Source organism: Crocodylus siamensis, chromosome 9, assembly GCF_052110815.1.
Source record: "Crocodylus siamensis isolate JL-2025a chromosome 9, ASM5211081v1, whole genome shotgun sequence".
NCBI classification, from domain to species: domain Eukaryota; kingdom Metazoa; phylum Chordata; order Crocodylia; family Crocodylidae; genus Crocodylus; species Crocodylus siamensis.
The window spans coordinates 70,894,701-70,917,292 of record NC_143403.1 but is presented as its reverse complement, the minus strand read 5'-3'; the positions used below and the strand labels follow the sequence as shown (position 1 = coordinate 70,917,292).

General features: G+C 46.7%; 1 protein-coding gene across 1 annotated transcript; it reads right to left on the bottom strand.

The window, feature by feature from the left end:
• Positions 1–248: 248 nt before the first annotated feature.
• Positions 249–22,564, bottom strand: BRAP (BRCA1 associated protein). The gene is made up of 12 exons (XM_090062984.1): positions 22,377–22,564; positions 20,825–20,986; positions 19,839–20,040; positions 18,805–18,994; positions 16,469–16,582; positions 15,570–15,718; positions 10,460–10,535; positions 9,727–9,865; positions 9,115–9,224; positions 7,609–7,698; positions 5,667–5,770; positions 249–3,413 (listed from the first exon to the last, which is right to left on the bottom strand). Exons 1-12 carry the CDS (start codon positions 22,456–22,458, stop codon positions 3,053–3,055), a joined length of 1,779 nt encoding a protein of 592 aa, XP_089919110.1. The 5' UTR covers positions 22,459–22,564; the 3' UTR covers positions 249–3,052.
• Positions 22,565–22,592: the final 28 nt, after the last annotated feature.

Sequence of the window (22,592 nt, the reverse complement as noted above, 5' to 3'; positions counted from 1 at the left end):
GCATCTAGCTAGGATAAACCACACATGAAAGCACTTAAGAAAATAAAGCCAGACTCCCTTTGCCCCCGCCTACACCCCCAAGTTCAAGTAGTGATGAACAAGCTGGGACTGTCTTCCCCTTAGATGCAGCCGGACTCTTTCATCATCCAACTTAGAAAGCAGAGAGTGATTTTCCTACAGCACTAGCTGAATACCACCACTCAGTTGCATTTAAGGAGGGGGAGAGAGAGAGAGACCATCCATCCACCCACTTTTCAGCAGTTTTAATACAGCCATTAATTTTTGTTTCAGATGTTACAGGACAGTACAGTATCAGTCTTAAAAGGGAATTGGTCAGGTTCTCTTTTTCCATCTTAAAAAAAAAATCCCCAACCAAAAAAACAAAACGAAACCAAAACCAAAAAACCAAACCAGATTAAATTCTGTGCAAACACTTGGCAAACTTCTTCAAGATAACTTGGTGCCTGTGGAAAGTGCTGTGCTACTGCTCAGGAGAGCAAAGTCCTATTTCACCATAGCCAAAGAGTGGTATAGGCAGCAGACATGCAGGCTTCTGGGTGAAGCCTTGCGAGGCTGGAGGAGGATGGGGCACCTTCCGGACAAAGCAGTTTAGCTCCAACAAGGAGTTTTGTTCAACCCCAGCCTGTTCATCTTCAGTTGCAGAGAGAGATGAATCAGATATGAAGACCAACTCAGAAACATCTGCCCACTTTACAGGATGTTGACCATCGTGTATGCTCCAGGCACAAGGTGGATTTAAACTGGCTTTCCTAACATTTACTTTGATAAAACTTGGAGGCAGTTTCACTTTTGCCACCATTTTATTTCAAGTTTCTCCACCATGTCTCTTGGACTATTCTCTTTCTGACCCTCAAAATGCAACTCTCCTTTACTATTGGAGATGTTCCTCAACAGTGTGAACAGATACTACCCTACCCCTCAACCCTTCCTCTCCAAAATCCCTACCATACACCACATTTTAGATTAAAAAAATCTAGTACAGCATCTCAGTGCTCTACAGAAAGCAAGCTATCAGCAAAAGACAGGAGGATCCCGACTGGTGTAAAAATAGATTTTAAATAAAATAGAATTTCTATAGGAGAGCAAGCTAGATTGTAGAAGTCTGATTCTGTATTTTACAGAAGGCTGAAACCTGTTTGTCCAATCCACACATTAGAAAAAATTAAGTTACATTCATGCTACAAAGAGATAAAAGCTTAAGCTGGAGCATGTCTAGAAACCAAAGACAAAGCAGCATACAGTGTGCTGAGAGCCATGTATAGTGGAATGTTCTTAAAAATAAGCCTGCAACTGGTTAAAACTAGATTTTAGCCTTTCTGTCCTGGTTGTGACTACTATAACTCACATGTGACCCTATCACGAGAATGATTTAGTCTGCTATACAACACTAACACTAGTTTCACTTCTTAGCTCCTCCTAGGAGTTGGGCAAGTCACAGCTGCACTTCCACTGTCTCAGCATTTAAAAATAATAAAATAAAAATCCCACACCAACGTCATAACTACAGGTCCAGTAACCGAACAGGATCTGCTTTAGTTCTTGGGGCCTGGGCACAAGATTCCCACCTCCGCTCATTGGTAGGGAAGGATGAGCCCAGTTTCTGTTTGATGCTTGGTACCCATCAAGCACAACAGAATGGGACCAATGCATTCAAGCCTTTGCGAACGGGCAAGTTTTGCAGGGCGAGCTGTCAAAAGTTAGTACATGTTCTAGGACCAAGAGTCAGGTTTGTACACTGGATTCTCCCTCAAGAGTTTCCCTGCCAACAGGGCAGACCGTATGGTGATTTTTGAATACACATCTCTGCCAGAAAAAACTAGAGCACGTTACAGGTGCAAGGAAAAAGGGAGCATTAAGTGTTCAAATACTGTGGGAAGTGGATATAAATAGGCGCATCCAGTCAGTGAACTGCTTTTGCACTCCACTCTGGGTGGAGCTAGCTTACGTTTCAGCCCGATAACAAGCTGTTTAGGTTGCACGCAGAGCACACACAATTCCTTAAGGGATGGAAGGCAACTACTGTGAAGTACGAGTATGTGGGACAGACCCTGAAAGGTGACAGATCTAAGTGACTGTTCTCGCACAATTCATTCCCCTGCCTCACTAGTGTCATTACTGCCTTCCCCACATTTAAACTGCATTTATACAATGCATATGCATTTTATTCTAAGAAGATATACATCCTGTCAGTGCTGATCGGCAATGGCTGGAAGCATGCAACAGGTCCTTGTGTGAAAGGTTCTCAATGAATAGAAATGATTATTGTTATGCTAAATAATTTCAGCAGCACAAAGCTCATGTGTGCTTTTGCACTCTAAAGCCATTAGCACAGCACCAGACCGCCTCAAGGAATAAGCGGCTAATTGCCTGAACATGAATTCCCTTACAGCAGCTACCATCTTAGATATGTTCCAAAATGATCATATCTAAGACTTCTTGACAGCAAAAACATGGTTTACACTTAGCTCTGTTTCATGTCTAAGCTAACTACTTTATACCTGTATTAACACACTGCTGCAGGGCTCTGGTTGCACAGTCTAAAGGAGGGGGGGCACTTGTATCTGAAAAGTGATTTTCAAATAAAAGCTTTTATTAAATAGGAACATTTCTAAGCTTGGCCTTTAAGGGAAGAGATGGAAGTCAGCATTTGGCCCAAGCTCTGGTGCAATATCCCTTTGGAGGGAATCTGCGATTTGCTTTTGGACTTGAAACACACTCACCTAAAACAGGCTACACACTCCAAGGAGAAGGTAAACTGCACAGCATGGGGAGAGGCTTTCAGAAGGTAGGAAGGTAAAATGATAATTAAGATCCGTCTAACATTAGCTGGATAGTGCAGTGAGATGGTTTTAAATACCATAGACTCCCCATTGGCTGGCAGACAGCTTTATGAAAAGCTCTAAGAACAGCTTCTAACTGAACCTTACCAGACTGGGTGTGTAGTGTTCAACCTAGCATTCAGCCCGAGTCCTGAAACTCCTGTGCCTGGCTTTTCAGAAGCACGTTCAGTTGGGCAAGACTGACCTAAACCTCACTTGCCCCTTTTGCCCCGGCCCCTCCTGGAAGAGGGTTTGCCTGTGCCCCCTGCTGGGGTGCTTGCAGAAGATGCCATCGCAATGTTGATCTGTCCTTCCTGGATCTCCTGCCTCGTCTCAGCCGGGAGGTGGTTAATTTTCTGCTGTGTTTCTAGATAGAACATTACGTCTCGCAGCTGCTCCTGGATCTCCGAGATCTGAAGGTCCTTCTGCTCACAAGTTTCCTTCAGCACCTTTTCTTCCTCCTTCAGCTTGTTCTGAAGCAAGACTTGATTAGCTCGCAAGCATTTGTTCAGTTCTTGTTCCTCCTTCAGCTCACTGGAGAGCTTTGACACTTTGTTATTCAGCTGAGCGCACCTTAAAAATGCATGCAACAAAGAAGTTAGGCTAGGGGTGGGCAAAAATAAATAAAAAAAAAAAATACAGCCCATGGGCCAGATCCAACCCACTAAGTGATTCTATTCAGCCTGCAGCGGGTCCCTCCGTCCTGCCAGGACTAGATGTGGGGAGAGCAGCCCAGGCTGTGGAGCATGCAACTAGTCCCACCACCCCTGGATGAGGAAGTGCTGCCTGGAATGGAGCTCTTGGGCATGCCAGGAACTGTTGTCTGCAGGGCCAGGCAGCATGGCAGGGGCAGCCGGACTTGGCTTCCTGGCAGCTTGCACAAATGGCAGGTCGCTCTCCCCATCACACTAGTTGCTGCTGCCGGTGTCACCACTGCCACTAGACCCAGCCCTACTACCCAGGCACTCTAGCGTGTCTGCCCTGCACTCACTGCCAGGAGCGCAGGGTGGAGCAGACAGGTGGGCATCCATAGAAATGGCCCCGTGACATCTGTGGGCAAGGTGTCCTTGGCCAGAGAGTGGTGTCAGAGTGGAGCGGGCAGGGTTGGGATCGTGCAGCAGTGACAATGTGGGGCTGGGGCTTAAGGCAGAACTTCAATCTGTTCACTGCAGCACATCCCATGTGCTGGTTCCACAGGCAGCCTTCCACCTTCGAGAGACTGAACCCCTTCTGGTGTTGGGCAACCAACATGGGTTCACTGGGGGCAGGTCCTGTCAGACCAGCTTGGTAGCCTTCTATGACCAGGTCACAAAATCCTTAGACACAGGGGTAGCAGTGGATGTAGTATTTCTGGACTTTAGGAAGGCCTTTGACACCGTCTGTAACCCCATTCTCATTAAAAAACTAGGGCACCATGGCGTCGACACCTACACAGTCAAATGGGTCACTAACTGGCTGGAGGGCCGCACCCAGAGAGTGGTGGTGGATGGGTCCTATTTGACCTGGAGGGACGTGGGCAGTGGGGTCCACCAGGGCTCAGTTCTCGGGCCCACATGGTTCAACATCTTCATCAGCAACTTGGACGAGGGGGTAAAAAGCACCCTGTTCAAATTCGCAGACAACACTAAGATGTGGGGGGATGTGGGCACACTAGAAGGGAGGAATAGGCTGCAACTGGACCTAGACAGGTTACAGGGGTGGGCGGACGAGAATAGGATGGGTTTCAACACTGACAAGTGCAAGGTGCTGCACCTGGGGAGGAAGAGCCAGCACCATACCTACAGGCTGGGGAACTCCCTTCTCGTCAGTGCAGAGGCAGAAAAGGATCTTGGAGTCATCACTGATGCCAAAATGAACATGGGCCGGCAGTGTGGGGACAGTCAGGAAGGCCAACCACACCTTGTCACGCATCCACAGATGCATCTCGAGCAGGTCCAAGGAGGTGATCCTCCCCCTCTATGCGGCACTGGTCAGGCCGCAGCTGGAGTACTGCGTCCAGTTCTGGGCGCCACACTTCAGGGGGGATGTGGACAGCATGGAGACGGTCCAGAGGAGGTCACTCGCATAGTCAGGGGGCAGCAGGGCAGGTCCTACGAGGAGAGGCGATGGGACCTGAACCTGTTCAGCCTTCACAAGAGAAGGCTGAGGGGGGATCTAGTGGCCTGTTACAAACGAGTCAGAGGGGATCAGCAGGCACTGGGGGAGTCCCTGTTCCCCCGAGCACTACCAGGAGTGACTAGAAATAACGGTCACAAGCTGGCAGAGGGTAAATTCAGATTAGATATCAGGAAGTGCTACTTCACTGTCAGGGCGGCTAGGATCTGGGACCAACTTCCAAGAGAAGTGGTGCTGGCTCCTACCCTGGGGGGCTTTAAGACAAGGCTAGACGAACACCTTGCTGGGGTCGTTTGACCCCAGTACTCCTTCCTGCCATGGCAGGGGGTCGGACTTGATGATCTGCTCAGGTCCCTTCCAACCCGACCAACTATGAAACTATGACTGCACAACTGACCGGCTTCCTTTTTTGAGTGGGCACAAAATGTGAAAGGTTTAATGAATGCTAAATATGCAGGCTATGCGGAAAAAGCCAAGAGCTGGAAAACCAAATGGCATTAGAGCCATTTTAAATATACAAGGCATCCACAGAACTGGGGCATCAGATTCCTGAAATCAATAGGGTCCTTACCACGCTAATTAAGAATTAAAAAGGATCCAACGGAGGATTCCAAAAAAGGGCAAATCAGCTATGTTTTAGTCAGTCAGAGGAGCTTCAGAATAAAATATAGTTAGATTTGTGAAAAAATGTCCTCAGACAGAAACACGTACTTTCGTTCGACAGATTGTTTCTCCTTCAGTAACTCGTTCAGCCTCTGTTCCAAGTTATCACACTTCTCAATGGTCTCTTTAAATTTGGTCTTCATGTTGTTAATCTGTAAAAACAAACACAGAGACTTCAAACAGATCAAAGTCCTGTGCACTTTCATTATGACATTCACATTTTCTGGAGTAGTTTGTAGACTTTGACCATTTACTATGTTGTGAGAACAAGCCCTCAAATGACTGGAAGCAATGGAAAATATTGAGTAAGTATTTCTTTTAAAAAGAAAAATGGTTTTTTTTTTTTCCCTTTTCAAAGAAATACTTACATTTTCCTATCAGCAGTGCTATTGTAACACACAAACCCTGACTTGGGGCTAAATCTCCATATACACTACTTCCAAAGAACTATGACTCAGCTCGCAAAGATGTTCAATGACCCAACTTGACACTGTTGCAAGGCTACAGCAGGTCCCTCACTGCTTTTTGTTTAAATACAATTAGCTTAAAAAGCTTTAATTTAAAAACACGAACTTGGAGGCAAATTTCTGCAGCTTATTAGGATTTAAATAGTTACATGAAATTAAACATTCAAGCCTAGGGCTTTCGACTGTTAAGTTCTCCTCTCTGCCCACCATTAAAAAAAAAAAAAAAAAAAAGTTTATACTTGGTCAAATTTGAAGGAAAAAACAAAAAACATGGTTTCACCTCAATTTTGACTAAGCAGCAGCATGCCACTCATAAGACAGTAGCTGACATTCACTCCTAGGGACATCTATTGTAAGATAAAGAACGTACAGGCTACTTGAGACAATTTGGGGATTCACAGCTGTTCAGGGCTGGAAGGGACCTTAGTAGATTGAGTTTGACTCCCTGCCCTGGGCGGGAAAGAGCACTGGGGTCAGGTGAACCCTACCAGGTGCTTGTCCAGTTTCCTCTTACAGGCCTCCAAGGTAGGGGATGACAGACTTCCCTCTGATAACAGAGTATTTTGCACAGTGAAGCTTTTCTCTTATAGGGATCTTCCAGATTAGTTCCACAATCTTTAGAATAAGCAGCCTACGTCTACACAGCCTAGATCTTTTAGGATAACTGGTTTGAAGCCAGCATTTTCAACTATTTCAAAGAGGATTTTACCATAACCTTTCACTTCACAGACCAGACCCGTCAGTTAAATTCTTCAGCTATTTCTTACTTAAATCCATTCTTTGTCAAGGCCTATTTCTCAGCTAATTTTAGAGGGAATTCTTTATACATTTATGGAGTTGCTTAACAGCAGACACAGTGCCTGGTTAATTAGCAGTTACAACATTTATGCAACTCCGCTCTGCACCCAGGCAAAGTTCAGCTAAGGATTTGTCCAGGAACCTGAAGGCATTAAAAAAGAGAAACCGGTGGGATTCCACTCGACTCCACTGAAGCACCATGGTTCGTTCAGCTCAGGACATTTTGAAACTCAGCTCGACTGCCAGAACATCCCATGAATCTTTTAACCGACATTTTGGGGGATGTGTGGCATGGGCAGGTAGGCAATTTCTCCTTCCATTAGCACATGGCAAGTGTGCCATGAGTCTCCTCTACCATTTGCCATTGGCTGGGAGATCTCCTGGCCTGCAAGACAAGCTGCCAGACATGCCAACAACTTCCACACTGTGTTTAAGCCAAGTTTCAACCCTGCTGGCAATCTGCTCATTTCTGCACTGCTGAACAGGATGTTGCTAGAACCCATCTATCAAGATAAAGAAGAGATCTGTGCCAGTTCTCTTCAATGGAAAAAAGTGAACCCTCCTTCTCTTAATAGGTGGCCAATGCCAGGTCATTCATTATACATTAATTGACTCATTTTTCTTAATTCCCCAAACACACGCAACTTGGACGAAGTCATTGGGAGCCATAGGTGCTCAGCTTGGAGAGCAAGGCCAGAAACAGTTAATAAGACAAGAGAACTTACTTCTTCAGTGGTATCCTTTTCTATTCGGACTATCTTGTTTTCCCAGTAGATGCGCTGCGATTCCAGCTGGCTTGTTAGTAAATATGAGTACTATAATAATAGCAAACAGAGCTGGACTAAGGCACTGTTAGATCAAGTGTACCATCAATTTATAACCCGAAGGGCCCCAGAAAGTTTCTCTCATTTAAAAACAAAAAATCCTACACTGAAATTGTGTCAAGACAACATTTTGAGTGTTTCAGCTGAGTACAAACTGCAGAGTCATTGGATAGATGAGCCAAAGTAAAAAAAAGTCAATTCAATTTCTACTGTATACTGAATAGCTTCTGGTTAGGGGTCACCCTGAGGGCTTTAGATGAGTTGCCTCTTGGGAGATTAGAAAGAAAATATGAACACAGAAGCAGCAGACACAAACATGAAGATGTCAGCCAGCCTAATTAGAATCATTAGGGATACTGAAGACTGAAGGCGTTTCCTCCTCCTCACAATGTTTTCATGTGGATTTTGCTTTGTCATGGTAGAAAGTAAGCTTCTGAAATACCATGGGAAGGGCGTTAAGAGCTAGTCTCCATTTCAAGAGAGCGCTGAAGAAAGATTGTAGACTGAAGATAACACTTGAGGAATAGTTATTTCCCTCTGATCAGAGTAGTTTATTAGCAACATTATTTTGGTGTTTAAACCAAGGACTTTCAGAATTCACATCCCACCTTCTCCCATTTTGAAAACTTTACAACAAGATATAGACTGTAAGAGATCATGATTTCCAGATCAAGACATACCAGGTTATACCTTGAATGCAGGATTAAGCAGGAGAAAGACCTCTTGCCCACTTCAGTAATTATCTAATAGAGTCAAGATAGTAGGTGAATTCTTCCTACAAATATTTAGCTCTAGTTTGCTGTAGCAGAGCGCTTAACCCATATAAAAAGCTCAGCTGAAGTTCTGCTAGTTGTCTGCCATCTTAAATACATTTTTTTTTTAATTGATTCTATCGGGAGAGTTCAAGTTCACTCACATTTAAGGTTTAGAATAGCAAATTTATTTTAAAGGCTGTAGTCTGAAAAAAAATGTTGGTAAAATAAAAAAAGAAAAAAAAGAAATGCATCTTGCAGTTTCATTGGCACAGAAAAGTTTGTGCCAGCTCAAAGTCACTAAGGGATCCCAGAGTCAAGCACATGTTTGTGCACCCCTTCCCTTCCCAATACCTTCCGCAGACCAGAGTTTGCCATTGGTTACTCTGAAACACTACCAACTGGACTGACTTTGCAGAGATGCAACCAACTGAATTTCATGAACAACTCAATGCATTATTAACAGGATAGAACCAGCTCCCACTCCTACTGGTGCTGACTTGGCAAAGCCAGCGAGTAAGAGGAAAAGCAACACGCTCCTTCGGCCTTGAAGTCAGCCCAGCGCCATTCTTGTCAGAATCGACTCTGGAGTTGAGGCATATTTACATTAAAAAAAAACACCACAGTGGTGTCTGAAGGAAACTAGAACACTTACCTCTAGTTGTAAGGCATCGATCTTTTCTTCTTGACACATATCCCCTTCACACTCGTACTGAACTATCTTCCCATCAGTTTTACTGGCAACCAGACGATGAACATAATTATCTGGAGAGAGAAATTTGACCAAGGATTGTTTCAGTTTGATAAAACCCAAGCATTTGAACCTAACTGGGGCCAAGGGAAATAATTTACTCAGGTTCTGTGCGTCTCAGTGTTGCATGGAGGGAGAGACCTAGGAGTTAAATGGACATATTTGACACTTAACAGAATCTATTGGACACCATCTAGGATAAATCACAAAAGCTCATTCTCGTGCGATGAGAAAACTGATCTACCTCCTTCTGAAGTTCTTCTCATACTGCTGAAACTAGAGGGCTCTCCAGGTGCATTATGAGTTTATCTTTTTCTGAAGCATTTGGTACAGGCACAGAAGCTGCTGTACTAGAGCAAATAGATGTTCCTAAAATGTGGAATATTAAATGCTACAGAAAATCCCTTCAAATCCTCCAGAAAGTTAGGGCTTAATTAAAAGTGTCTTCCTGGAAAGGTTGAGGACCGTTTCCACACAAGCCTGGTCACCCCTAACAAGCAGAAGGGAGAGGTTTACCTCCAGCATAGTCCCAGACTCTGTGGTTGGTCAGCTGCATTGCATACGTGTGCTGAGTCTCCTCAAAGTGCTTGTAAGCATGCCTGCTCACGTAGCGCCCGCAGCCAATGTGCCCACATATTAAGCAGATCCAGAGGTTCTGACAACAGAACAAGAAAGGATTTTGGACCAATATGTGAGCAACAAACATCACTGTGAAAAGCACGCAGGCAGTATAAGGGATGGGAAGAGTGTACATCTGCTGCTCACAGTCCCTGTTGCTTCCCTAGGAAAAGGGCAATCTTTGCCTTTCTTGAAGCATCATTCAGGCTAGAGAATGAAACTACTTAATGATTCAAATACAGTATAAGCCTACTGAGAGAGGCATCAACCATTCCTGCATGTTAGATAAATGGCTTTCAAGTCACAGGGGTGAGGGGGGACATCCTGGAAAATCTTGAAGCCAAACTGAAGAAAATAAGACTGGACAGTGCAGCTGGGCCACCACTGCAGGAGCTTGCTGGCACTGGCACCCGCACTGATCCCCCTTCATAGATCTGCAGCTCCAAGCCTCTGAAATCCACAGAACAGGACACCTTTCTGGGATGAACCCAGCTGCCCCATAGCAGTACCAAATCAAACAAACAGGAACCTTGTTCCAGGCAGAAGTGTGGCCCAACAGCAGTCATAGACGCCAAGGGAAAGAAGTTGCAATAGTAAAGGTGGACAGAGTTCACCCTTCACACCTACTTACTTCTTGAACACCACACTCAAAGCATTTATTCTCTTCCACAGGCTCAGGAGTTTGGCAGTACCTGCAGACAGGACACCTGCAAAAAAAAAGGCAGCAAGCAGCACTAGTTAGCCAACAGTGACCACTAGGTTCCTTGTGAGGCCAGCAGACAGAGGCTAGAAAATTTGGATCACACGTGATCCGGTGAGTGTATATGACACTCCCCACTGCATGGTCATACCTTTTTGACTGAATCTCACCATCTGACCCAGATTTGTCTCCTGCCTTCACAAGCTTTGCTGCTCTTTCACTATTTATTCCTGTAAAACTGGCGAATGCCTAATCTTAAAAACAGAGGATATCACAGGACACTGTCCAGTTTAACTGCAGGCCAGGAGGTGAGGCAACTGGAAGGAGTAGAGAGGAGATTGGTTGTGAGGCCTGGATTCTCCATGTAGAAAGTATGCTAAGGACACAAAATCTGTGACCTCAGCTGTGACTTGTTACTTGTCCTCCACAGACACTGTGAGAAGCCACCAGGGAAGTCAATCTAGGTCTTTCAGACCATCTCAGCGAGCTGCTGGGAAGAGATGGCCTCCACCTCTCCCCCCTGGGGAGGAGGCTCTTCTCAGCCAGGCTGGCTGACCTGCTCCACCGGGCTTTAAACTAAGCCCGCTGGGGGATGGGGGGACTACTGCCACTGCTGGCCTGCTGAGCGACCCTTGCAAAGCCAGCGGACCAAGGCACTTAAGGGAGCCCACCCCTGCCCCAGCCCTGGCACAATCTGTGGGCAAGGCAAGAGACCCCAAGGGCACACTTGCCTGCCTGTACACTAATGCCAGGAGCCTGGGCAACAAGCAGGACGAGCTCGTCCTCCTGCTCAGTGCAAAGAAATATGATGTCATTGGGATAACGGAGACCTGGTGGGACTCCACCCATGACTGGACCATGGGTATAGAGGGCTATACCCTGTACAGGAAGGATCGTGTTGACAAAAGGGGTGGGGGTGTGGCTCTCTATGTGAAGGAAAGCTACATGTCCCTGCAAGCTGATGTTGGCGACCAGCACGGACAGCTAGAGACCCTCTGGGTAAAAATTCGTGGGGAATATGGCACAGGGGACACAACGGTGGGAGTCTACTACAGACCTCCCATGCAAAGTCCTGAGCTTGACCAGGAGTTCGCCCAGGAACTGACTGAGGCCGCTTGCTCCAGGACCTTGGTTGTCATGGGTGACTTCAATTACCCGGACATCTCGTGGGAAGATCATTCAGCAAAATCCGAGCGGTCGCAAAGCTCTCTCTCGTGCGTGGATGACCTCTACCTGACTCAAGAAGTCTATGGGCCAACGAGAGGCAAAGCGCTGCTCGACCTGGTACTGGCTACGGGGGACGACCTAGCAAAATCGATGGGAAGCTGGGTGACAGCGACCACGAGCTGATCACCTTCACCATCCGCCGTAAAGCTGGCAAGTCAGTCAGCAACACAGAAGTCCTTGACTTCAGAAAAGCCGACTTTGACAAGCTCAAGAGGCTAGTCAGTCAGGCCCTCAGGGACCATGACCCCAGGGAGATGGGAGTTCAAGAAGAGTGGTTGCTTCTCAAGGAAGCGATCCTCAATGCACAAGCTAAATCTATCCCAACACGGAGGAAAGGCAGCAAGAAGGCACAGCAGCCCTCCTGGCTCTCCAGAGACCTAGCGGACCTCCTGCGGCTAAAAAGGAAAGCCTACAAAGGATGGAGGACGGGATTCACATCCAAGAAGGATTATTCTGCACTGGTCCGGTCCTGCAGGGAGCAAACCAGGAAAGCCAAGGCTGCAACTGAACTCCAACTAGCTTCAGGCATCAAGGACAACAAAAAGTCCTTTTTCAGATATGTGGGGAGCCGGAGGAAAAGCAAGGGCAATGTTGGACCCCTGCTAAACCAGATGGGGCAACTGACAACTGACGCCCAGGAAAAAGCCAACCTATTAAATAGGTACTTTGCGTCAGTCTTTCATCAGTCCCACGGGACGCCCATGCCTGCCTATAGGACAGGGAGATCCGGGTGATGGGGATCCCCTACCCTCCATCAATGCTGACCTCGTGAAGGAACATCTTGAGAAGCTGGATACCTTCAAGTCAGCTGGCCCTGACAACCTGCACCCCAGGGTACTCAAGGAGCTGGCGAGCGTCATAGCCCAGCCCCTGGCACAGGTCTTTGAAAACTCCTGGCGCTCTGGTGTAGTGCCCGAAGACTGGAAGAAGGCCAATGTGGTGCCGATCTTCAAGAAAGGGAGGAGAGTGGATCCGGCTAACTACAGGCCCATTAGCCTGACTTCTATCCTGGGGAAGATCTTAGAAAAGTTTATTAAGGAGGCCATCCTTGAGGGACTGGCCCAGGCTAACATCCTAAGGGATAGCCAGCACGGGTTTGTTGCGGGTAGGTCTTGTTTGACCAATCTCATTTCCTTCTACGACCAGGTGACCTATCACCTGGACAAAGGAGAAGAGGTTGATGTCATATATCTTGACTTCAAAAAAGCTTTTGATCTGGTATCCCATGATCACCTCTTGGCCAAACTGGCCACTTGTGGCCTTGGCTCCACCACGATCCGCTGGCTGGGAAATTGGCTCCGTGGTTGGACCCAGAGGGTTGTGATTGATGGCAGTCACTCATCGTGGTGCCCTGTGACCAGTGGGGTCCCTCAAGGCTCTGTCCTGGGACCCATCCTGTTCAACATCTTCATTAATGATGTGGACATTGGAGTCAGGAGTTGACTGGCCAAGTTCGCCGATGACACCAAACTTTGGGGCAAAGCATCCACGCCAGAAGATAGGCGGGTGATCCAGGCTGACCTGGACAAGCTCAGCAAATGGGCAGACGAGAACCTGGTGGTGTTTAACACCGAAAAATGCAAGGTGCTCCACCTTGGGAGGAAAAGCCTGCAGCACCCTTATAGGCTCGACAGTGCTACGTTGGTTAGCACTACAGAAGAAAGAGACTTGGGGGTCATCACTGACCACAAGATGAACATGACCCTCCAATGCGATGCTGCGGCTAATAAAGCGACCAAAACGCTGGCATGCATCCATAGATGCTTCTCGAGCAAATCCCAGGACGTCATTCTCCCCTTGTACTCGGCCTTGGTGAGGCCGCAGCTGGAGTACTGCGTCCAGTTTTGGGCTCCATAATTCAAAAAGGATGTGGAGAAGCTTGAGAGAGTGCAGAGGAGAGCCACGCGCATGATCAGAGGTCAGGAAAACAGATCTTACGATGACAGGCTGAGAGCCACGGGTCTCTTTAGCCTGGAAAAACGCAGGCTCAGGGGTGATCTGATGGCCACCTATAAGTTTATCAGGGGTGACCACCAGGATCTGGGGGAACGTTTGTTCACCAGAGCGCCCCAAGGGATGACGAGGTCGAACGGCCACAAACTCCTGCAAGACCGTTTCAGGCTGGACATAAGGAAGAATTTCTTTACTGTCCGAGCCCCCAAGGTCTGGAGCAGTCTGCCAGCGGAGGTGGTCCAAGCACCTACATTGAACACCTTCAAGAGTAAACTGGATGCTTATCTTGCTGGGATCCCTATGACCCTAGCTGACTTGCTGCCCTTTGGGCAGGGGGCTGGACTCAGTGATCTCCTGAGGTCCCTTCCAGCCCTGATGTCTATGACATCTATGAAATCTCAGCTAGCAGTGCCCAATTCAGGATCCTGATCTCAGAAGGGGAAGCAAAGCTGAGGGCACCTGCTGATCATGGTGGGTGCTGGCAACATACATCACCCTCCAAGCTCATATTTCACTCATTTTGGTTTGGCCATACTTCCCCACTGCAGCCTCTGCCCTATTACCTGGAGATCAATCCTGGACTAATCATTAGTTTGCCATCTGCAAAAGGCTCCTGGGGAAGAAAGTTGCCAACGTGTACCAACTAAATACCCTCCAATCTAATGCAATCACAAACTCAGGAAGAAAAGTGTCAGGCAAGTGACTGAAGTTTGGTGATGACAGCTTTGTTCCAGACATACGTTTTAGACTTTGATACTGTGTCAGTGTTTAGTCAGAATGAACTAGGAGCAAGCTGCATTAGTCACTGAACAAATTTTTACATACATTTAGGTTGGCTTTGATTTATGGGGCCAAAGACTCAGTAAAAGCCTTCCTGAATTTAAAACAGATTCTGCTGTGGAAACCCACTAGCACAGCTGAGTAACCTCATGCAAAAGAGGTTTCATGATACATGATGAAAGAGCAAACTGAGGTTGGTACTCTAAAAAAAGAAAAGCTGAAGAAAACGAGCTGCAGTTTGGCACCGAGCTTCCTGTAGAAGTCTAACTGTCCGACATGTAACAAGTAACAAACAGCTATCAGTAGGAATGTAAAGTATGTTTGACAGATAACAGGACTCTGTTCTCCGTGGGAAATTCTATGAAGGACTGACACGTACCTCACTGCTCTACCTAGTGGGATCTCATGGAATAAGAAGTTAAGAATGAAGGTTAAATAATTAAAATGCATGGGCTTTAAGGACAAAATGTACCAGCAAACCACATCTGTCATGTGAAATAACATTTATATCCTGCAGTTCATCATGATGAACTGATTTAAAATCATCCAGAACTTTTAAAATCCAAGACCTCTGTTTAAGAGTCATTTTAATCTTCTCATGTGAATGCCACTCATCTTCTGAAGGCAAAATAAATTTGTATTGCTCAGTCTAAATACCAAACTATGCAGGATTTACAACCAAATAGAACCTCTAGACTGTATAAGGCACATTTTTGCTCCCTTAAGAGGGTATTCCAAGCCTGTTTGAGTAATTAATTTTGCTTAAATTTCCATTGATCTTGAATTTGAGCATGCTGGAAAGTGGGAAATGCTTATTAACTAGATCATTAGATTTTGCTCATGAGGTATTGGGTATATTTGCATATTTAAATTGCACTGTATTCTCCTTAAAGCAGAGACCTCATCCTGGACATTTTCCAGGCCCTATAGCTGCCAATGGCACCATGTGTGCAGAAACTCAGACATCCAAAAATCAGCAGAGCAGATGCTGATCAAAGCCAGCCCCATCCGTACAGAGAAGAGGAGCACAGCTGCAAAGCCAGTACTTTCAATTACAGAAAAGCAAAGCAATGCCTCTTACGTGGTGTCCTCCCACCGCTGCAGACACTGGCTGTGGAAGCTGTGGTTACACAAGGTGGTCAGAATCCCATTGACAGACTCATCCATTCTCTCCAGGCACACTGTGCACTTTGGGAGCTCGGTCAGATCCATTACAGGAAGGCTGGCTCCCTGCACAAGAAAAAGGGACACAAGCGAATTGTACAGCTAAAACTGCACTCTGAACACGAAAGCCTAAATGAACTGCTATGCATCCTAGTAAAACTATAGGCACCCTATAAATTCCACCAGAGGTAGCAGTGACTACCCTTTGGGGCCATTTTGACACTTAGTCTGGCACCAATTAGAGCACACATCTGGGACAGTGCTATACGCAAGTCAAGAGAACTCATGAGTTCTTCCTAGATCTCCAAGACCAGCCATGTCAAGGACATGACTCGGACAACACCCACAGGTTTCATTCCCAGCTCTGATACATTCCCTCCGACCACAGACCAGTCATTTAATTGCAGTTTACTTCCTCCACGTTTTAAACAGCATTCATGTCACCCTCTTAGAGGGGTGTTGCAAAGATCAGCTTGAAATACTGAGAATTAAACTAGCTAATAAGTGTGAGAAACACATTTCTCTGGGACTAAACATACATCTTCCTCCCAGCAGGCCAAACATAAAGGATATTTAGCTGCACTAAGCCCTATTCAGATTTCAGCAGAACATAACTGCTCCAGAGAGGGAGACCAGGAGATTGGATGGGTAAGGTCCCAGAACTTCAGAAGGCAGGGCTGCTCCCCCAAATGCAGTGCTGTAGTGACAAGATGCAGCCAGACATGAGGCAGTTAAACATCTGCAGCAAGCTTGCCCCATCCAGGTCCAGCTAATCCTATTAAACAGCTTGTAATAGAGTCTGGAAAAGAAACTTACATCTTCTGATTTGAAGACTTCAGCCCTCTCCACATACACCAGCTGGCAAACGTCTTCTTCTATGGAGTTGAACTGTCGGCCGTTGCATGCCATATAGAAGCTGTCTGCATCTGCCTAAAGACAGACCAGATGAACAAGACTCATACTGCCTGCAGCTTACATTAACAAGCAAGAAGGAATGAGAATTAGATATCCTCTCTCCCCCGCTCCAAGCGCCCAAACAAGCATACATCATAGGTAAATCTCTTGATGTATGCTAATCACTATTTCATCTCTGCATTGGATTCAGCAATTTTCAACTTAAACTGGCAGAAGAACTGAAGAGCTCTCAGCACTGGACACTTGCAAATGTACTGCTCAAACAGCACTAGCCAATTTCTTCCTTTAATATCAGCTTTGTCCACAGTCAACAATTTTGGCACTAACTGAAAGCAAATGTTGTTTCTTTGCAAAAGCCTGAAAGAAAGACACTACTATCAGACGACCCTATTCAAAAGGGATCAAGATTTGTACAGTATATAGTTTACCTGCAGAAAAAGCTCAAATTCACTCTATGCAGATGTGTACTGAAGCACTTCATACCAGAGCATTACTTGAAAAGAAGCACTGCTGACTGAACACAAAATAACCTTATTTGAGTTATTATGGATGAGCCACAACATCTCCATGTGCTGGCTTATTACAGTCAGCAATCCAACTGTTAGGAGGAAAGTGAGCTGGAAGTCAAGGCAGTCTCATTTCTGTCTTTCAACTCTTGAATGATGAAACAAAGCTGTTCCAGTTTTGCCACACACCTTACTGACACAGTTACACAGATAATAAAATGTAGAGCAACTCGAGCGTGCTTCTGCTGCATGCAGAGATGGCTGGTGAGGGCCTGCTGAAGCAGGGAGTCAGCCAATTTCAAAAGACAAGTGGAAAGTTGTCTAGAATTAGTGGACTGGGCAAAAACTCTGTTGAATTAGTACAAAGATGGCTGGCATCAGACACTGCCCCCAAGTGAGTCTCTATGAAGGGGGTTTACTTTAAATAGGCCTGTGGGATTTATGTTGTGCACAACACAGGAGTGTTAAGCTTGTAACAGCTGAGGAAGAGACCCACAGTATCTGGTCATCTAGTTCACTTCAATCTTACCTCCCACCCCCTTCTCACCAGTTCTGGGAGGGAGCAACATACGCATGAATGGTTCCTGTGACCACAACAGAAGTATAGGCTAGATGGTCCAATAGCTCCCTGCTATCCTCAGTTTCCATAGGAATTAACGCTGTCACAGAGATCAGGCTATTTCTTGGTCTGCCAAGACAGACTGCACAATTCATTCATATCTTAGTGAGCATCTGTATTTGTTTATTGCATTATCTTCCACAGGGTTTTTAATGGGTGAGGTTATTGAAGTCAGGCAAGATTTGTCTAGATCTTAATATTCTGCTGGCTATGATAAAGCAAGTAGTAGGCTAGGACATGCATAACAACATTGGCGCTGGTCAGACCGCAGCTGGAGTACTGCGTGCAATTCTGGGCGCCGCACTTCAAGAAAGATGCGGATAACCTGGAGAGGGTCCAGAGAAGGGCCACTCGTATGGTTAAGGGCCTGCAGGCCAAGCCCTATGAGGAGAGGTTAGAGAAACTGGACCTTTTCAGCCTCCGCAAGAGAAGGTTGAGAGGCGACCTGGTGGCTGCCTATAAGTTCGTCAGGGGGGCACGGAAGGGAATTGGTGAGTATTTATTCACCAAGGCGCCCCCAGGGGTTACAAGAAATAATGGCCACAAGCTGGAGGAGAGCAGATTTAGATTAGATATTAGGAGGAACTTCTTCACAGTTCGAGTGGCCAAGGTCTGGAACGGGCTCCCAAGGGAGGTGGTGCTCTCCCCTACCCTGGGGGTGTTCAAGAGAAGGTTGGATGTGTATCTAGCTGGGGTAATGTAGGCCCAGCACTCCTTTCCTGCTTATGCAGGGGGTCGGACTTGATGATCTATTGAGGTCCCTTCCGACCCTAGCATCTACGAATCTATGAATTGCAGCTGTACAAGCTGTAGGTCTATGATGAAGGCTAATGGAGGGCCAGCACTAGTATCACTTACTATTACCCCAGCTGACTTCCTGCCCTTTGGGCAGGGGGCTGGACTCGATGATCTCCCGAGGTCCCTTCCAGCCCTAATGTCTATGAAATCTATGAAAACCCCCAACATTACATCACAGGATGCCTCTCATACAAAGGCCCATGACATCAGGAAACAGCAAGCCACTAGAACTGGACACTGCCTGAAATTAGTGTTCATACAGCAGCCCAATTTCCCAAACAGCAGAAACCTGGCACCAAACTTCTGGGCTTTACCTGTGAGCTGAACTTTATCAGTACCATGTACTGGTTTGGAGTGGAATCCCGGATGATTTTCATATGCTCAATGACTTCATAAAAAGGAGCTACAAACTTCATCAGGTCATGACTGGTCATGGTAGCAGGCACTGTGAGAATACAGAGCATTGCACTGCGCCTCACATCTTCTTTCAAAGAAGTCATCTTACTAAGAAGACAATAAAGTAGACTTTTAAAATTGAGGAAGTCAAGACTGACATCTTAAGACCAGCTTACACAGGAGACCATACAGCAATTTAATGCTTCACAATTTAAATGTACCTGTGATTGTAAAGCTCCTTCCCTATTTGTACATATTTAAGGATTAAAAGGTGGTTGTTACAAGTCTGAAGACACCCAAAAGGTACTTAGTCATCTTTAAAGAAACAGCTCCCGTGTGCAACCAACAGATATTCACCCACAGTACATATTCTGATAGCTGTATTTCTGTAAGAGTACCTGGGGTTTGCAAACCACAAATATTCAAAATATTTCTAGAGAAATGAGCAATATTGATTACTGATGTAACAGCCCTCGAGTCCTGGGCACATTCAAGAACATCTGAAATTGATGGTTTTCATTCAGCTCCCTAAGGGGGAAGATACGGTTACGCCATCATTGCAACAGAATAATTTGGGAAGTGCAGATCTTTGCATTCATTTTAACATTCCAGGGGAATGTGAACAAGGAGATCTTTGTCTGTGGGGTCCCCTCACACCTGATCTTTCTAGGGCCATCTTCCGACTGGTGTTTTTACTCCCACTGCTTACATACTCTCCGAGACATCCTCACCCACAGCTGAAAGGGCTGGGCCTGTTACTACCATCAAAGCAGCTATGCAAGTCAGACTACACCAGACACTGTCTATGGTGCCAATACCCCAGGCTTCCTGTGCGTCATTGCTCCATCAATCCTGGAGCAACAGCCCTAGCGTTCCCGACTCACCCTTCTGGATGAAGGGAGTCTACGGTGCTATTCCCACTAGATCTATAATGAGTCAAATACATTCTTACTTTGTTTTGTACAGGTGCATAATGCCATGAGCTATTTCAACTGATGGGTTCCCACTGAAGAAGGAAATCTGGTCAGGAAGTTGTTTTGATGGCGAGTCTGGAGCAGCCTCACATTCTTTACTCTGACTGTCATGTTTACTTGTGTCATCAATGGATGAAGCTTCTGCAGATTTTCTTCCTTCCATTGCAGCTTTTGTCTCATCTTTTACAAATCAAAAGCGTTCAGATTACTGAACCACACATCAGAAACTTCAACTGCATTTTAAGTGCAATCTTATGTACAAGAGAGGATTTAGTTATTCAAAAAGTCAAATTATGACGTGTAAAGCACAGAATAAGTTATGCGCTTCCAAACAGTGGTCTCCTCACACTGAGTAATCAACTGAGGCATATTTAGGCACCAGTTTGAGAGACCGTTTGGCTGGGTCACGGGTGCTGCAAAACTAGTCAGATAAGTTCTGAAGGGTGCCAGGCTGAGTTTTGCAGTATGCTACTTTGTTACTCAGCAACTACAAGTTATTTTTTTTATTGCACTTAACATGAAAGCAAACAATATAGTCAAGAAAATCCTCGTGCTTAGTTTTTAGTTAGCTTTCTATGCTGTGCAATTTTAAGGGTAGGGTAAAAAAAAAAAAGCATCTCAGTGGCACAACTGAGAGTCTATACACTCCACTGGCATCATTTCTCATGTCCTTAAAGGCAGGATTTGCATTTACCAGGAGGTCAGCAGCTTAGAAAGCCATTTTAAATGAGCAGCAGAGACTCCCTATGCCTGATGAAGGGTGACTGTGCCCAAAAGCTTGCTAAGAACTTTTTCCCAACTACTCAGTACGTCTAATAAAGATGATTATCACATCTACCCAAAGAAACTTGCAAGCAAGTTTAAAATACTTTTAAGAGAATACCCATATATTAGACTAGTAAAAACCTTACAGGCATTACAGACCGATTACTGGAACACCTTTTTCAAGTTTTAGAATGGTTACCTGGATCAAGCTGTATCGTCTCAATGATCATATCCGTCATCTCTCTGCGGCCAATATGCTGGTGAATAATTGCTGCTTTTTCCACCAGCGCCTTTCCTTCTAAACAGGCTGAAGCAGAAGCGAGCGACTTTTCTTTGATTTCCTCATCAGACATTTGAGTGGCTAAAGAGGAAAACAATTAGCTATTTAAACAATGCCACTGGGAGTGAGAAACAAACAACTCCAGTGGAAGGAGGGCAGAGCAGGCTTCCCTAATAACAGCCATTAGGTCTCTACCAGGTCATGACAATAATTCTTTAAGCTGCTTTTATTCCTTCTTCTGCAGAGTAAAACTATCAGCCAGAGGAGGAAAAAAAAAAGTTTGTTTTGCTACCACACATGTAACCCTTGAGATCTGGCACACAATGGTTTGAGCACGGTAGCCAGCCATGTTAAGCTGACATCTGTTAGTCAGAGAAAGAACTACTCTTTCATAGACCAAAAAAGACATATTAGATGGAGCACAAGAACATTGGAACTGCCATTTCCTGGGTCAGACCCTAGATCCATCTTGCCCGTCTCCCATGCCACACGGTGGCAGCAATGGACGCTAGACGGCAGTGATGAACTGGATCTGAACAGGGATTTTTTCCCCCCCTACTACTTTTCCCACTTGCAGCCTCCAGCATTTCATGTCTGGGAAGCTTTGATTCAGGGCCCATGCCCCTCGCTCCCCAAGCTAAACAGCAACAACAGATGCCGCTTTCCTCCAAGAGCACGTCCCATCCCTTCATGAATCTAGCCAAACTCTCAGCTTCCGCCACCTCTGCCAGCAAGAGTCCCACCCGTTAATAACCCACTGAGCAAAAAACAACATCCTCGCGTTCCTTCCAAGCTGGCTGCCTGCTCACTTCCTGTTGTGACCCCTCGTTCTCGTCTAGACGGTCAATGCTACGCCCCGACAGCCTTCCCCTTCACCATCGGGCACTTTACAAGCCCTCATCGCATTCTGCGTGACTCCGGCATCTGAAGAGGTCAGTGCTAACTGAACGCAGCAGAGGTCTTCGTGCGGGGCAGGCAGAACGCGCACGCAGAGAGACAAGACTGGGAAGCTGATATCTCACACGTATGAAACACATCCCCCCTCAAGGGAATGGGCCCGGCCTTGCCCGTCCCACCCGTTTTGGCAGAGGTGGGCACAGGACAGGGGACCCACTACAGCTGCAGAGATGGGGCAGCTGCTCCCACCAGCTTCTCCGCAGATCAGCTCCGGTTTTGTGGGGGGCGAGTGCTGAGAGAGCTTACGGGGCTCCCACCCAGGGGCACGCGGTGGGCTTGCCTTGACACAGGGGGCTGGACTCGATGATCTTCGGAGGTCCCTTCCAGCCCTGTCTAGTGTTTATGAAATGAGACTGGGAGCGCAGAGGCAGCAACCAGGGACGCCCAGAAACCGCCTAGAGCCGCCCCGCCACAGCAGAGCCCAGCACAGGGGAGACCCCCGCGCCAGCCCCTGAGCGGGCAATGCGCCCCTCGGCCCCCAAGGGAGGAGGCCCCGACCCAGCCCCGCACGCACCGGCCGCGCTGTAGGCGAAGGCGGCGGGCGGCGCCGAGTGCTCGGCCAGCTCCAGCCGGATCACCACCAGCGGCACGCTCATAAGGCCCCGGAACGCCGGGCCCCAGCGGCACCGGCCGAGGCACAGTGGCGGCGGCGGCTATTATGAACCGCTTCCGCCTCGGAGACCTCTGACCCCTGACCCCGGGAGGTCGCGCAGGCGCGGGGCGTGGGTGG

Coding starts and splice junctions, on each gene's coding strand:
- BRAP (XM_090062984.1), bottom strand. CDS start 22,458: ATGAGCGTGCCGCTGGTGGTGATCCGGCTGGAGCTGGCCGAGCACTCG. Junction 20,987..22,376: donor CTTCGCCTACAGCGCGGCCG/GTGCGTGCGGGG, acceptor TTTCCTCTTTAG/CCACTCAAATGTCTGATGAG. Junction 9,866..10,459: donor TTGAGTGTGGTGTTCAAGAA/GTAAGTAGGTGT, acceptor TTCTGTTGTCAG/AACCTCTGGATCTGCTTAAT.